This window comes from Cucurbita pepo, chromosome 10, assembly GCF_057944985.1.
Source record: "Cucurbita pepo subsp. pepo isolate OVF chromosome 10, ASM5794498v1, whole genome shotgun sequence".
NCBI lineage: Eukaryota > Viridiplantae > Streptophyta > Magnoliopsida > Cucurbitales > Cucurbitaceae > Cucurbita > Cucurbita pepo.
This window is the reverse complement of record NC_141807.1, coordinates 4,052,421-4,067,650: the sequence shown is the minus strand read 5'-3', so window position 1 is coordinate 4,067,650 and position 15,230 is coordinate 4,052,421. Positions and strand designations below refer to the sequence as shown.

Here is a 15,230-nt window from a genome sequence, read left to right as displayed (position 1 = left end):
ATCATCAAAGAACATTTACACAAAGACCCATCGACCAAAGCCGTTGTCGAGATAGCTAAAGCCGGGAAGACACGACAGTCTTGGGTCGAGGAAGACCTAAGACCAAAAAAATTGAAAATTTTTAGAATTGATATAAAATTAAAATTTTGAAGGCATATTTGGCGACTAAATTTGTAATTTAATAATTATAATATTTATTAATTTTTTAAAAATGTTAGATTTTAAAAATATGGTTAAAATAAAACAAGAAAATTCCATAACAATCTTCACATTTGGAATATATATATATATAAAAAGTAATTTCTCTAAAAAAAAAAATAGAATTTTAAGTAATATAGAAGGACACGTGTCGCCACAAAATAAATCAAAATCGATTTTCGGAAGAACTTGATTGAGAGGGAAGAATCGGTCACGTTCTTGGAGGAAAATAGATCACAGCACCACGTTTCTCGGCCATGGATTGCCTTGTGGTTTCTCCTTACGACCTAGTCGCTACTCCCAACTCTGTCGTCTCCGATTTCATTTTAGGTACTTTTGTTTTTCATAATTTCCTTTTCCCCTCCAATGCAACAATCTGTGACTAAGCATTTCGATTCTTCTATCTCTTGATCGCATTTTCATGTAACATCATAAACTACGTTGGTGTCTATCGCCACTGTTTTCGAATTTGACGTTCCAATTGTGTATATGTTCGTGGTGTTTAGTGTGATTGGATCATAGGAAGTCAGTTTTCAGTGTCATCAGCGTCCATTTGATGTAACTGCTTTTGCTTGCTAGGAGAGTTATTGTAATTCATCGCATTGGTAAGGATGAGGGGAGCTGTGCTCGTTGCAACCGCTGCTGCAATAGGGAACATGTTGCAAGGTTGGGATAACGCGACAATTGCAGGTACGATCGATATGCTTTCTAAATGTTTGTGGAATATCTGGAGCATAAGTAATCTGTTTAATCTCTAGAATTTCATTTTAAGGTTCAGGGATGAGAGGAATTAGTTTAACATTGAACCTGTTTTGAGACTGTATTCTGCGCCTGTAAAAATGTAAAAATGAGCCTATTAAACCGAGCTTCTGAAAGTATTCCGCTAATGAATTTCAGGAGCTGTTATGTACATCAAGAAGGAATTCAAATTGGAAGGTGATCCTACAACTGAAGGGCTAATCGTGGCCATGTCACTAATTGGAGCTACAGTTATTACAACATTCTCGGGACCCTTATCCGATTCAATCGGACGGCGTCCTATGATGATAATGTCCTCGATTCTTTATTTCGCCAGTGGTCTTGTTATGTTCTGGGCACCTGATGTTCATGTCCTGTTATTAGCTAGGCTTTTAGATGGGTTTGGAATCGGGCTTGCTGTTACCCTGGTTCCTGTTTATATTTCTGAAACTGCTCCAGCTGAGATTCGGGGGCTGTTAAACACCCTACCTCAGTTCACTGGTTCTATTGGAATGTTTTTGTCATACTGTATGGTTTTTGGAATGTCCTTGACGAAATCACCTAGCTGGAGAATGATGCTTGGGATCCTCTTTATGCCATCTCTAGTTTACCTTGCTTTAACAGTACTGTTTCTCCCTGAATCTCCACGTTGGCTTGTCAGCAAAGGCCGAATGAACGAGGCCAAGAAAGTTCTGCAGGCACTACGTGGGAGGGAGGATGTTGCAGGGGAGCTAGCCCTGCTGGTCGAGGGTCTGGGTTCAAGTGGAGACACGTCCGTAGAAGAGTACATAATTGGCCCAGCATCTGGAGAATCGAGTACGAGAAAGGGTCAGATCAGGTTATATGGACCTGAGGGAGGCCAGTCTTTGATTGCCAAACCTGTTACTGGACAGAGTACATTTGGCATAGTATCCCGCCATGGTAGCATTGTTAATCAGAGTATGCCATTGATAGATCCTGTGGTAACTCTCTTTGGCAGTGTCCATGAGAAGGTTCCTGGTGAGACAGGAAGTATGCGCAGCATGCTTCTTCCAAATTTTGGAAGCATGCTCAATAATATGGCGGGCGATCAGCAAGGTACGAGGATAAAGTTTCACCATTCCTGAAGTTTCTCTTTAATATTTATGTTTGAATTAGATCATTTTTTTGTGTTAATAACGTATGCCATATATGAATTTCTTCTACATCTGTTTTCAAATTTAAAATCCCTAAGTTTTCACCATCATAGTTCGTTGATAGCTTTTTTTTTTTTTTTTTTTTTCTTCTTCTAAATAATAGGCAAGAAATGATGAATAAGATTATCATCATGATCTTTTTATGTAACCGTGAGTTTTTGAGAAAATACTATTAATCTATTAGTGGTATCAATATTTTACTTCAAGAACCTGGTAAAGGTGCATTGATATTTGATATTAGCTTTTGTAATCAACAAGGAAAAGAGGATCACTGGGATATGGAAAGCCAGAAGGAAGGTGATGGTGATGCATCTGATCCAGAAGCTGATTATGAGGAGACTTTGAAGAGCCCATTGCTCTCACGTCAGACGTCAACCACGGTAGACAAGGATGTCGTCTCAAGAAGAGGCAGCAGCATCATGATGCGACCAAATGCTGCTGGTGAGACCGTAAGTGCTACTGGAATTGGTGGTGGCTGGCAACTGATGTGGAAAAGAACCGAGCGAGTTGATGGAACTGGGAAAAAAGAAGAGGGATATCAAAGGATATACTTGCATCAAGATGGCGCAGATGCGCATCAGCATGGATCTGCTCTTTCTGTTCCTGGAGGTGAAATGCAGGGAGAGGGAGAATATATTCAAGCAGCTGGTCTGGTCAGCCAATCTGCACTACGAATTGGCAGTTTTCCTATCGGATCAGAAGTCATGCGTCCAACTGAAAAGGCCACTAAAGGGCCATCGTGGAAAGAGATCTTCGAGCCAGGCGTTAAACGTGCACTGTTTGTTGGGATGGGAATTCAGATTCTTCAGCAGGTGGTTTTTTAATTCCCGTACGCAGTCATTCCACTTTCAATGAAACCTTTTTGGATTTTCCTTTTGCATTGCCAATCATGGACAAAATTTTCTTTTGTTAATGCAGTTTTCAGGTATAAATGGTGTACTTTATTACACACCTCAGATTCTAGAACAGGCAGGAGTCGGAGTGCTTCTGTCCAATCTGGGCCTTGGTTCAGCCTCTGCATCACTGCTCATTAGTGCTCTGACTACATTTCTGATGCTTCCTTCCATAGGCATTGCCATGAGGCTGATGGACGTAGCTGGTAGAAGGTAAAGAAAAATAACAATCCACTGTTGTTCAAAATGGTCTTTGAGTTGCTCCTGTGACTCAATTATGACCATGAAGCTTTCTTTTTCTTGCAGGTCTCTTCTGCTATCTACCATTCCTGTACTTATAATATCACTGATCGTGCTTGTCATTGGTAGCTTGGTGAACATGGGTTCTGTTGCCAATGCAACAATCTCAACCATCAGTGTTGTAGCTTACTTCTGTTGCTTTGTCATGGGCTTTGGTCCAGTCCCCAACATCCTCTGCTCCGAGATCTTTCCAACTCGAGTACGAGGCCTTTGCATTGCTATATGTGCCCTCACATTCTGGATCGGAGACATCATCGTCACCTACTCACTTCCAGTTATGCTCACTTCCATCGGACTCGGCGGGGTGTTCGGTGCCTATGCCATTATATGCATCATTTCCTGGATATTCGTCTTCCTCAAAGTTCCCGAGACCAAGGGCATGCCCCTGGAGGTGATCTCTGACTTCTTTGCAGTGGGAGCCAAACAGCCCGATGCGGCAGATCTTTGACTTGACATCAGATTTTGGTTGTATCAGATTTCATAATGAGATACTCATTCTTCATATTCAGCATATGTTCAGTTTGCTTATTGAATCTTCAAGTAAAATTTTGACCAATGAACATCCAACAATTTATAAACCCCAAGAATGTACAAATCATGAGCTACACATACTGTTTCCTACGTGTGAAACGACTGAAAACATTATCAAAAGCTAATTACAAACAGAATGAATTTTCAAGGTCTTTTCACTGGTCCAGGCTTAGCAAATGAGAAATCTTCTTCATTCCTTCTTTCTGAATGCTCGGATTCAATTATTTCAGTTTGATGTTCATCGCCGCGGTCTATTCGAACCGTAAAATCTGGAGTATCAGTTTTAGGCGACAACGGTTCAACTTCATAATCAGATGCCTCAGCCTCCTCATACATGGATGATCTGTTTGAGTGCCCTGTGGTCTTGAAACGGCGCAATGTGTATGCAGATGATGAATGCATTGGCGACACATTCGGACTCCCCAGCTTACGAGTCGGGGACTTTCCATGCCGCTTCTTAACAGCCATGTGCCACTTCTTGAGGGCCTTCGATGTTTGTTCATCGAAGATCGACTTCTTCATACGCGAACCCATCTGCAAAGCCACCAAGTCAGCCATAACCCACTTCTCCAGTAACATGATACTAATCAAACAGTTTGAGTACTAAAGAACTCCATCTCAAGAACAGCACATTTACATGAAATTCAATATAGAAGTTGTACCTGAGTCACAAGAGCATGGAGTGGAAGAGTAATATAGCTGCAAAGACAGAGAACGCCAACCCTGCAAATCCACCACAAAAAAGGAAACAACCCATTTAACATGAACCGATCGATGTTCACGGTCTCGCACTATGATACATTAACTCCAAGCGATGAATGTATCCATGTATGATTATAAGTTGAGATGGAAAAACATCCAAACAGACATGTTAGTTCATGTCAGTTCATGTCAGAAGAGTAACATTAAAGGAGTTAGGCTTACCCGAGACCAACTTTTACAAGTGCAAGCGTGAAATTAGTATGGAAGCAGGATTTTAGCCCAAAGGAATACTGCACATGAAAACATTCAACATTTCTCGAGTTACAACGCAACAGACAGTGGGGATAATCGAATATAACTCGTCTCGTTTGATAAAAATTTTGTTTATTGGACAAGAAAAGGAGAAGAAATTACCCAAATCCAGAAGAAGTACGTTATTTGGAACGCGTTCTGCAAAAAAAAAAAAAAAAAAACACTCAAAGATTTATCACCAAACTCTCAGAAGATCTAAAGGAGGCCAAGAATGGTGTTGATTATTACCGAAAACAAAGCGAAGTGGATGAGATAAAGAACCAGCTGAGGCTTGCCAAACCAGAAGTATTTATCCGATGCCTGAACAAGAGGGATTCCTTGGACAACAGCATGTCTTTCTGTGATTTCAAGAGCCATTTTTGTCAGAACTCCTTGAAGCTTTGTTCCAACAGCCAGGATTATCTGCCATTGATAGAAGTTGTTAAGAACTTATAATAATCAGTCAAGCCTAGACTCGAGTTCCAATAAGTAAGAACAGGTTCCTTACAATCACAGGGATTAAGGATGTCCAAAACAATGCCTGCCATCCTGAAATGAAAAATAGCACATTAATAAACCACACTTGAACGGCTTTCGGAATTATCGACATCAAAAGAGCGTATTCAGATCGACTAGCTCACCATAAACGTTTATGAGCAAGAACACGACAAACGATGCCCAAAGCACAGGACTGCAAACAATGTTAAGTAAATAAATCAGGATGTGTACAGGTTTGGTCATTTGGAAGAAAAGATCCACCCATGAAAAGTACTTGTAACAGCTCAAGCCTACCGCTAACAGATATTAGCCCAAGCCTACCGCTAACCGATATTGTCATCTTTGGGCTTTCCCTCAAGGTTTTTAAAACGAGTATGCTAAGGAGAGGTTTTCACACCCTTATAAAGAATGTTTCGTTCCCTCTCCAACCGATGTGGGTTCTCACAATCCTCCCCCCTTCAGGGCCCAGCATTGTTACAAATGGTATCAGAGCCAGACACCAGACGGTGTGCTAGCGAGGACGCTGGGCCCCGAAGGGGAGTGATTGTGAGCTCCCATATCGGTTGGAGAGGGGAACAAAGCATTCTTTATAAGGGAGTGGAAACCTTTCCCTAGCAGATGCGTTTTAAAAATCTTGAGGGGAAGCCCGAAAGGGAAAACTCAAAGAAAACAACATCTACTAGCGGTGAGCTTGAGCTTACAAATGGTATCAGAGCTTAGGCTATTACAGTACTCTTTTCGAAGAGGAGAAAATGGTATATCTATTTCTTACTGTTAGACGAACACGACTCTCCACAATGGTATGATATTGTCCACTTTGAGCATAAGCTCTCATGGCTTTGCTTTGGGCTTCCCCAAAAGGCCTCATACCAATGGAGTTAGCATTCCTCACTTATAAACCCATGATCATTCCCTAAATTAGTCGATGTGGGACTTCCATCATCCAACACTTACCTCACTCCCACGATAATTTTGAAGTCATCCTCTAGAGACCTTTTAATATATTTTTGGAAGTCAAATTTACTTCCTGGAGCTAGATGAACCTACAGATACAGAACATTGTCATAAAACGAACAAATAAGACGTTTACGATCAGCAGGTAGCTCGGAATCAGAAACTCACAGCGATGAATCCGTTACGTAACGTCATGTAGTCAGCCTTACCAACCGACCTAAAAAACTGTCGAAAGAAGCATCCCTGCAACAATTTGAAGTATTTCAAGAGTTTCAAACCTCTACAAGAAATGAATGGTAAGGATAAAAGTCTGAACCCCATGATATCCATATCTCTAATACATTAGTGTTCCAAGTAATTATGTGATCTTTCAGTATTATTAGTGTTGCATAGCTTGAGAGAAACTTTACTTACAATATAAAAGAAGACAGGGAGTTTTGTCCAAAAACTCGTGTGGGCTTTCACGAATGATGTATCGTGAGTGAGCCGAAATCGTGCGTTATCTGCGATACAAGTTCATATAGTTTAGCTCCAAAGAGGGAAGGCTGATCCATCCATAAGAAAAGAAGTCATTAAACTTATGTTTGGGACAGGACATGAAAAGAAAAGGATTGTGGCATACCATTTGAGAACTCATAGTTGTGAGTTGAGGTCTCCTCCTCCCATGCCTTCCAACCTCGAATCTGAGCATAGAAGGAAATAAGGCACAAAGCATTGACAAAGGTAGATTAAACAAGTAAAAGAGGCAAAAACATATCCAATCCATAACCATGACTTGCTATGCTCAACTTCCATTGGTTGATGTTTTCGATTTTGGTATACGTTCCATCCCTCTCTTTCCTTTTTTCGCCCCTATGTCGCCACACGGGAGGGACATGGAGACTTGGGGATTTTTTATTCGTGCTGACTAACTATCATTGGGCTTTCCCTTCTGGGCTTCCCCTCAAGATTTTAAAACGCGTCTACTAGGGAAAGGTTTTCACACCCTTACAAGGAATGTTTCGTTCTCCTCTCCAACTGATGTGAGATCTCATAATCCACCCCCCTTGAGAGCCCAGTGTCCTCGCTGGCACACTGCAAAATGTCTGACTCTAATACCATTTGTTACAGCCCAAACCCACTGTTAGCAAATATTGTCCTCTTTGGGCTTTGGTTTCCCCTCAAAGCTTTAAAACGCGTATGCTAGGGAGAGGTTTCCAACACCTTTATAAGGAATGTTTCATTCTCCTCTTCAATCGATGTGGGATCTCACAATCCACCCTCTTTGAGGCCCAGCGTCCTCGCAAGCACACCGCCTGGTGTCTAGCTCTGATACTATTTGTAACATCTCAAATCCACCACTAATAGATATTGTCCTCTATGGGTTTTTCCTTCTGGGCTTTCTCTCAAGGTTTTAAAATGCGTCTGCTAGAGAGGTTTCTACACCCTTATAAATAATGCTCCGTTCTCCACTCCAACCGATGTAGGATCTCACAATCCACCCCCCTTGGACGCCCAGCATCCTCACTGGCACATCGCCCAATGTCTGGCTCCGATACCATTTGTAGCTAGCAGATATTGTCCTATTTGGACTTTCCCTTCTGGCCTTTCCCTCAAGGTTTTAAAACATGTCTGCTAGGGGGAGGTTTCCACACTCTTATAAGGAATGTTTCATTCTCCTCTTCAACCGATGTAAGATCTCAAAATCCACCCCTCTTGGAGGCCCAACGTCCTTGCTGGCACACCGTCCAGTGTCTAACTCTAATACCATCTGTAACAACCCAAACTCACCGCTAGCAGATATTATCCTCTTAGGGCTTTCCCTTCTGAGCTTCCCCTCAAGATTTTAAAACACATCTACTAGAGAGAGATTTCCACACCCTTATAAGCAATGTTTCGTTCTCCTCTCCAACCAATCTAAGATCTCACATTATCCATCGTGGTTAACCACTAAAACTCGAATTCATGAGAAAATATAGTCAAGGTACCTTACAATTGATATAATACATAATCCAAAAGCTCTTGTAACCAAAGAAAACACTCTATAAAGCTTCACATTGAACATACAAATAACTCTCATACCTTTAGCCTCCCAAGCATCATTGTGATAGCACTATACACTACGTGAAACACAGCTAAGAAGAAAATGAATAAGTGCAACTGATGCAATCCTGAGATAGATATAAGTGGCACATGACCCTGTTGACAAACACAATAAACAATTGGTTTGAGAATTTTTATAAAACATGCTCGACACAATTAAGGTAGACTGTCAAAGAACAACGTATCCAAGACTTACTTTCTCGCAAGTAACAGTACCACCATGACCAGCCAACACCCTACGTTCATACCATAGAAGTCGTCTATGATGTTCACCTTCACCGGCTCCGCTCGAGTCCTTCTCCTCATCGACGCCTTTGGCCGCTGCACACGGTAGCATAGTGTTTGCCATCCCTGTGGGGATGCAGATTTTGATGATATAGTTCTGTCCAAAGGCGAGGAGCAGTGAAATGAATCCCAGAATCATCAGCTCTGCAACCAAAAACAAACCAAACGACAATGTAATTATTCAAGTTTGATGACCTACCAAAGTTTGTAAGTAATTATTCAGAGTTGTTGTGAAACGTACCAGCTTTAACCTTCTCCACAGCTTCAAAGAGGGCTCTCTTGTGCTTATCCGTAAGCCACTAAATGAACAAAAACAGAGGAACATGAAATAGAAAGATCAGTGGTGCCTAAACTAACAAAGATAGGAGAAAAACTCAACTGGGTAATGTTTATTAGGACGAAATAAAGATCAAAAGAACTGATTAAGAAGCTTTGAATTTCACAAACAAGAGAACAAAGAAAAAGAGGCTTACCGTTCCAACTTTATGGAGGAGTTTCTCCAAGGCGATAGAAATAACGATGATAATAGCACAAACACCGGCAACGGCCCACGTTGGAGTCTGATCGAGCTCCCTCGTGGTGCCATCGCCGCCGGCAGAAGCCGCCCACGATTTCCCCCACAACAAACTCAAACACAGACACAAATAAGAAACAAGCAACATTTCTCAGCTTCAAAACACGAACCCAAATGCAAGCAAGCACAGATGAACGAGGATATACAGAAGATAGGTCAAATGGGTCAAATGGGTCAAATGGGTCTGGCTCAAACAGCAAGAAAATGAAGTTTATCTCAAAGAGTAAAGCCAAATATATATAAGGGACAAACAAGAAGGTAGGAAGAAGTCGACCCCTTTAGGTTGGGTAGCAGGCGCAGACAGCTAGAGGGGGCACATTCGCTTTAGGTATTAAAATAAGCGAATATTTGACTAAATTAACAGAGACCCATGAAAGCCCCTGTTTGTATATAGAGAAACTCGATCATTTTCGAACTGTTGGAGCAAGACGACAAGTAGAAGACGAAGAAGGGTCCACGGCCTTGGTCTTCGATTGACCATAATTGCAAGACCAGGGGGTTTTTGAAACAATAAGGTGTACTAAATTAGGTAAGGTTCTTGGAATGGATGAAGCTGGGAGAAGAAGTCGGCCAAAGGACAGTGGTGTGGGGTTAATGGAATTAGGCGGCTGCGTGTTTAAAATTATATCTGCAGAATCAGCCATTTCTGACCCTTTTTGGTGAAGAATTGACGATTTAAAACCACCACGCATTATCATTTCTTTTTACCTTTTGAGATCAAAACAATGGAATTTTCTTCCAAATGGGATTGGATGCTTTTATTACAGTGACACAGTCCACACGCTTCGGCTGTCAAATAAGCACAACGCCTAGATTACCGTGAGAGAATTGATGAACTAGAGGCAGCGTCACCAATAAAAAAATCTCAAATTTTGCCTTCTAATTTTTGTAAAATTGTAAATTTCTTTTCTTGGCCTAATAAATTTTTAGAAGTTTCAAATAAGCACAACGCCTCGTGCTTACCCTCGTCGAGCCTCTCGTACGAAAAACTCTAGCTCGAGCTATTTCTCTTCCCTCTATATACCTTGAACTAGTCACAATGCAAATTCCTCCCCCATTTAGTGTTGCTTTCAATTGTCGCCCCACGTCATTTTTCATCTCTAATTAGCAACATCCATTTGTCCTAAACAACAAACCCATATATCAAATTTAGGGACTAGGGACGTGTAGGAGGGAGGAAAGGAACATGGGTAAGAGAGGGAAGAAGGAAGAAAACCCGTAAACAAAATCTTAATTCACGTAGAAAATTGAAAGAATTATATTAAGATAAACTTTTGTTGGCATTTTTAGAAATTAATTTATAATTTAGCTGTTTCTACGTTCATTTCCATGGCTCGATAGATAATTTGATTGTCCAGTATCTCTCATAAATTTGGTTTCTAGGTATGGATTAGCAAATATTTTGTAATATTGCACATAAGTCAACATATGCTATTATCCAATAAGATCATGCATTCATATCATAACCATCATCATGGCCATGTTTTCTTGAACTGCCTGTCGAATTTTCTTCATTCATGCTTCGAACCGAAGCCTCCTGCATCCGTCGACGCTTGGATCGACTTTTGACGACTTCTTCCTTTTCATCTGCAAAAGAAAGAAATCTATGCAAGCTTGACGATCGAGAAGATCGCTCGGAAGACCCGAGTTCTTCAGGGTAATGCTTGCTATATTGGCGCACCGTTAGATAGAGGTATATCAGTAGAGCGAGCAAGCAGGCTAATCCAGATATTAGAAAAAGTCCCCAAAAGCTACCGAGCTGAAGTCGATCCACCTCGAATTTCGAGGCTTGTGATGTACAGGCACTTTTCATTAACCATTTGTCATGGATCCTTTGAAGATCACCATTTTCGGAGAGTCTAAGAATAGCTGTGGACATGTCAACTGCTAAAGGAGAGTCGCGCTGGAAAGCCTGTTGGTACAGTGTATGATCATCAGATGACAACTTGATAGACAGACAAGCAAGCAAGCAAACAAACAGACAGACAGACAACGTTGTTGTTGATTGAAGTACTTACAAATCCCCACCCATTTTTGGTGAACTCTTGGCCAACAATGCTGTATTCGCAACGGGTCGAAAGGAAGAGCTCTACATATGCTCGCTCGTCGATAATAGCAGCAACACCGTTATTCGTTGGCCCGTCATTCAACGCTTTGACATAGTGTTCTGTTGAGACGAGTGGAACGAGTCTCGACTCATGAATGCCAAGTTCCTCGATCAAGTAGTTTCGAGCAAATGAACCCTGCTGATAGCCAATTGGGTCATTGTTTGAAATCAAAGTTTCAATCCCTTTGACAGGAGAAGAAAGTTGTTGAACTGTGAGGATAGAGGTCAAGCTTGCAGTGTAGCTCGAGTTGATAATTAGAACAACAAATAACCATACGAGCAGCACGATTCGACCGAGGGTACTGACGGTGTTTTCCCCTACACAAACGACGTGAAATATTCGATAAGCTTCAATCAAATTCATTTCCATCAAGACTAAGAAATCTAGTTTACGTTCATTCACTTACGATGAGAGAAGAACAGAGTTGAAAAGCTGAACCTGCAGTGAGGAAAAAGAATCAAAATAAGAAAGTTCATGGCCAATATGGTACGTTTGAGATCCAAACAACTTACCATAGAATAGTAATGATTTGTTGCTTCGGAGGCCCCCGAAAATCGTCATTTATCCGATGCTCTAAAATCCAAACAACTGCTCCTATTACAAGAAAAGACACAGCAGTAATGCACCACATCTTCGGGGTGAATGGCCGTAAAAAAGCCCAAGCATTAGAGTTCAACTTCTTGACCGGGGCTACGACTACTAAGCCAGACTCGATGTATGGCTGCGTAAAGTCGGCCATCCTGGTTCGGTTCGTGATAATTGCAATGTCACCTATAGCTGCATCAAAGACCTACAAGAATATATTTCAAGTTAAATGAAGAAGCTTAGTATTAAAAAGTTCTGTCCTGAGTAATCTCAGTCTAATGCTCACCCCAGTTGTGAGTAGACGAACAAGTTCGGTCACACTAGGATTAGTAAGGCCATCTCCAAATGGAATTAACTTATAGGGGACTGCATAAGGCAACAAGTTGATTGCTGCGGTAAAGACATCGACGCAGTAGCCTCGGAACATGTCGGTTCCTTCTACTTGTGAGACAAATTCTTGATAACCTACTCGTCTCGGGACTCCAATTCTCAATCGTCTTCCACTGTTTGGAAATGCCCATCCACGAGGCTTCTGTGTTGCTTGTCCAGGCCATACCACATCATATAGCTTTTGATTAGAACTGGTTCGGTTAGGTGGTTTCGAGTAAAGGCTTTCAGGAGGCACAGTTGACAAACCAGAATAGTTAGACCAATAACCAATTCTCCTCTCTCCCGTGCCGATTATATTGATCACTTCAAATGCAGGGCGGATTATGTCCCTATCTGGAGTGAACTCAACTCGACCTGTTATTCCAGTAAACTTGACGTCTAAAATTCTATGAAGTAGTGTCTTCCCACCATTGAAGATACTCATAGAGTTGAAATTCAAAGTTCCAACATCAGTTCCAGTTAACTTGGAAAGTTTTGAAAATGAAAGATCTCCACCTTCATTAAGAAATGCGTTTATTGCATGAGCCAGCATCCAAACCGTATCGTAAGCATATAATCCATACGTACTCAACCCGAGCGGACCACTTGATGCCTTTCCATTAGTCAAATTAGTCCACCTTGAAACAAAACTCCTCTTCAGTGCAGAATCTGGTGAATAAAGACGCAAAGCAACAAGTCCTTGAATATTTTCCATAGAAGAAGAAGGTAGAGGAGAATTTGTGTCGAGTAGTAAAGAAAGCCAGTTAGTAGCTATCCATACATACCCAGGTTCTGTCATTCCAAGAGATCGAGCCACATCGAGCACCACCATACCTGTGGTCTCATAAGTATGAACAACGAGTATCCGAGACTCTGATAAAGCCACCTTAACAAGTGCATCAGTGACCTCGTCTCGACTTGCATCAGGCTTCAATGGTACTTTTAATGAGATCTTGCATCGTTTCTCATTAAGTTGATCCCCCAATGCTGCAATACCATTTCTACCATGGTCATCATCAACAAAGATGGCAATCACTTGTCTCCATTGAAAGTAATCAACTATTTCAGCTACGGCAGCCATCTGATACAGATCATTCTGTGAAGTTCTAATAAAGAAAGGAAACTGAAGTGATGACAGTGTGGGATCTGTAGCCGAAAACGACAATAAAGGGACTTGGAGCTCGTTCGCAATATGAGATAAAACATGAGCAGTCACAGAGTTTTGTGGTCCAATTATGGCCAAAGTCTTAGTCTCCATGAAACGCAAGGCTGTGTAAGAAACAAGAATCATAAACCATCTTCATTCAAGATAAAACAATCAAGAACACATATCAGAACGAGCTAATGCGCAAAAAGTTCAACACGAAATGAACGACATACATTCAATGATGCCCAAGAATCCACTGTAATTGGTATCATGTAAACTGAGCTTCAGCTTCGTCCCCCCCAAGATGGATGGATCGGAATTTACATCCTCGACCGCAGCTTCCACGGCAATTTTTCCAACTCTGCCGATCATAGAACTGAAAGAGAATAAAGCCCCAATGTCGACAACATCAGGTCTCGTGGATACATTTTTGCTATCTCCAATTGAGGAACTCCCATTGAAGAGAAGCATCAATACTAGAAGGCAAATAACCCTCATTGATATGAACTGGATAATCACTATTCCTCAAATATAAGCCAATCTGTCAAACATGCGAGGAAAAGAAAACAGAATGATGAATATAAAGCTGCACACACAAAGATCTAAGTACTTCAAAATCAAGAAAAAGCACCTGAAAATATGAAAGCTAGTACAGAATTACATGAGTTCATGATCCAAATACATTAACATGAAACAGTAACTCTAGATCATAGCTTTCTTTACTCAATAAATTTGCACATATTCCCAAGTACGTGCGGGAAAATGTTCATTTAAAACAAGATCACAGAATTAAACAGAGATGACCAAGATCAAAAGGTGGTATAGTGGAAACTTTTGGGAAGTTCAAAGGCATTGATGGGTGTAATTCCACACACAACTAACCAAAGAACAAAAATCAGTATCAAATAGGAAACAACATCGGCTAGCAATAATCCATGGATTAGAGGAAAAGGAAGAAGGATCAGAGATCAAAAACCCAAAATATTCAAAAGGTATTTCCAGATAGATACTCAAGTTTCATAAACTGAATTCACAGAATCCGCTAAGCTACATTAACTTGACGAATCAATAATCTCTTACTAGTGAAGATATCTTAGTTCGTGAACAAAATGAGGGGCCACCTCCATCCACTCGGACTGGTTGAAAGTCTTTTCATGTGGATACGGATGCCCTCCAAAGCTGGAACAGAGCCATTAGAGGACAACCCAAAGGGGGAAAAGCCTAAAAGTAATCGATTATTGGAAACACAGCAGAGACCATTAGACTTACCTCAATTACAGAGCCTTCAAAATGTTTGAAAGAGAGTTGAAATCCGCGGCTCAGCGGTACACACATCGCTGATTTTGGGGCCCAAAGAACAGCTCTCACGAGTCGCACGCTTCCCTTTTCAGCCATAAACAAATATTGCACCGTCATTGTGCGCAGTGCGCATATTCGCACTCGCACCCTCCATCACGATCAATAGCAATATGAACTTTAACACCCGTGGGCCGAATTTCATGGTAGTGGAGTCTTTGAATCATTTTGCACCAAAATTGCTACTCCGTTTTGGTTCATAACAAAACGAAAGTTAAAACCCAAGAAATTTTGACGTAGAATTTGAATTTCTTCGTCCGTTCCCGGAATAATCATGTTCATTACACACTGATTCCCGCGAATAATCATAGATATAATACTCAAAAAAAATCCAGGTAGGTCTAAATTCTAATTCTGGCCAGACATTCTTCAAGCAAGATTAATTTTTTTTTTAATTTCTTTTTACATAAAGGAATAAGCATCCTACTTTTTTTCTTTAAATTT

At 41.0% G+C, this 15,230-nt stretch overlaps 3 protein-coding genes across 5 annotated transcripts; 1 reads left to right on the top strand and 2 right to left on the bottom strand.

Annotated features, from left to right (window-relative positions):
• Positions 1-378: 378 nt before the first annotated feature.
• LOC111803388 (monosaccharide-sensing protein 2-like) lies at positions 379-3,832 on the top strand. Of its 2 annotated transcripts, none has more exons than XM_023687762.2 (6): positions 379-528; positions 781-888; positions 1,096-2,013; positions 2,370-2,923; positions 3,030-3,217; positions 3,311-3,832. In XM_023687762.2, the coding sequence occupies exons 2-6, from the start codon at positions 810-812 to the stop codon at positions 3,750-3,752; spliced, it is 2,181 nt and encodes a 726-aa protein (XP_023543530.2). In that variant the 5' UTR covers positions 379-528; positions 781-809; the 3' UTR covers positions 3,753-3,832. The 2 variants fall into 2 exon arrangements, with proteins under 2 accessions (XP_023543530.2, XP_023543529.2); XM_023687761.2 differs by having other exon boundaries at positions 778-888.
• Positions 3,833-3,850: 18 nt separating this feature from the next.
• On the bottom strand, positions 3,851-9,809 carry LOC111803389 (MLO-like protein 8). Its single transcript, XM_023687763.2, has 15 exons — positions 9,121-9,809; positions 8,889-8,946; positions 8,559-8,791; positions 8,342-8,458; positions 6,903-6,963; positions 6,695-6,783; positions 6,449-6,523; positions 6,281-6,369; positions 5,470-5,519; positions 5,337-5,377; positions 5,078-5,251; positions 4,952-4,987; positions 4,760-4,827; positions 4,498-4,558; positions 3,851-4,369 (listed from the first exon to the last, which is right to left on the bottom strand). The coding sequence occupies exons 1-15, from the start codon at positions 9,307-9,309 to the stop codon at positions 3,980-3,982; spliced, it is 1,731 nt and encodes a 576-aa protein (XP_023543531.2). The 5' UTR covers positions 9,310-9,809; the 3' UTR covers positions 3,851-3,979.
• A 774-nt stretch (positions 9,810-10,583) lies between these two features.
• Positions 10,584-15,075, bottom strand: GLR3.6 (glutamate receptor 3.6). Of its 2 annotated transcripts, XM_087127682.1 has the most exons (8): positions 14,700-15,075; positions 14,511-14,609; positions 13,664-13,806; positions 12,201-13,552; positions 11,842-12,119; positions 11,736-11,767; positions 11,240-11,646; positions 10,584-11,133 (listed from the first exon to the last, which is right to left on the bottom strand). In XM_087127682.1, exons 2-8 carry the CDS (start codon positions 14,555-14,557, stop codon positions 10,669-10,671), a joined length of 2,724 nt encoding a protein of 907 aa, XP_086983808.1. In that variant the 5' UTR covers positions 14,558-14,609; positions 14,700-15,075; the 3' UTR covers positions 10,584-10,668. The 2 variants fall into 2 exon arrangements, with proteins under 2 accessions (XP_086983808.1, XP_086983807.1); XM_087127681.1 differs by lacking the exons at positions 14,511-14,609; positions 14,700-15,075 and having other exon boundaries at positions 13,664-14,504.
• Between the last annotated feature and the right edge of the window lie 155 nt (positions 15,076-15,230).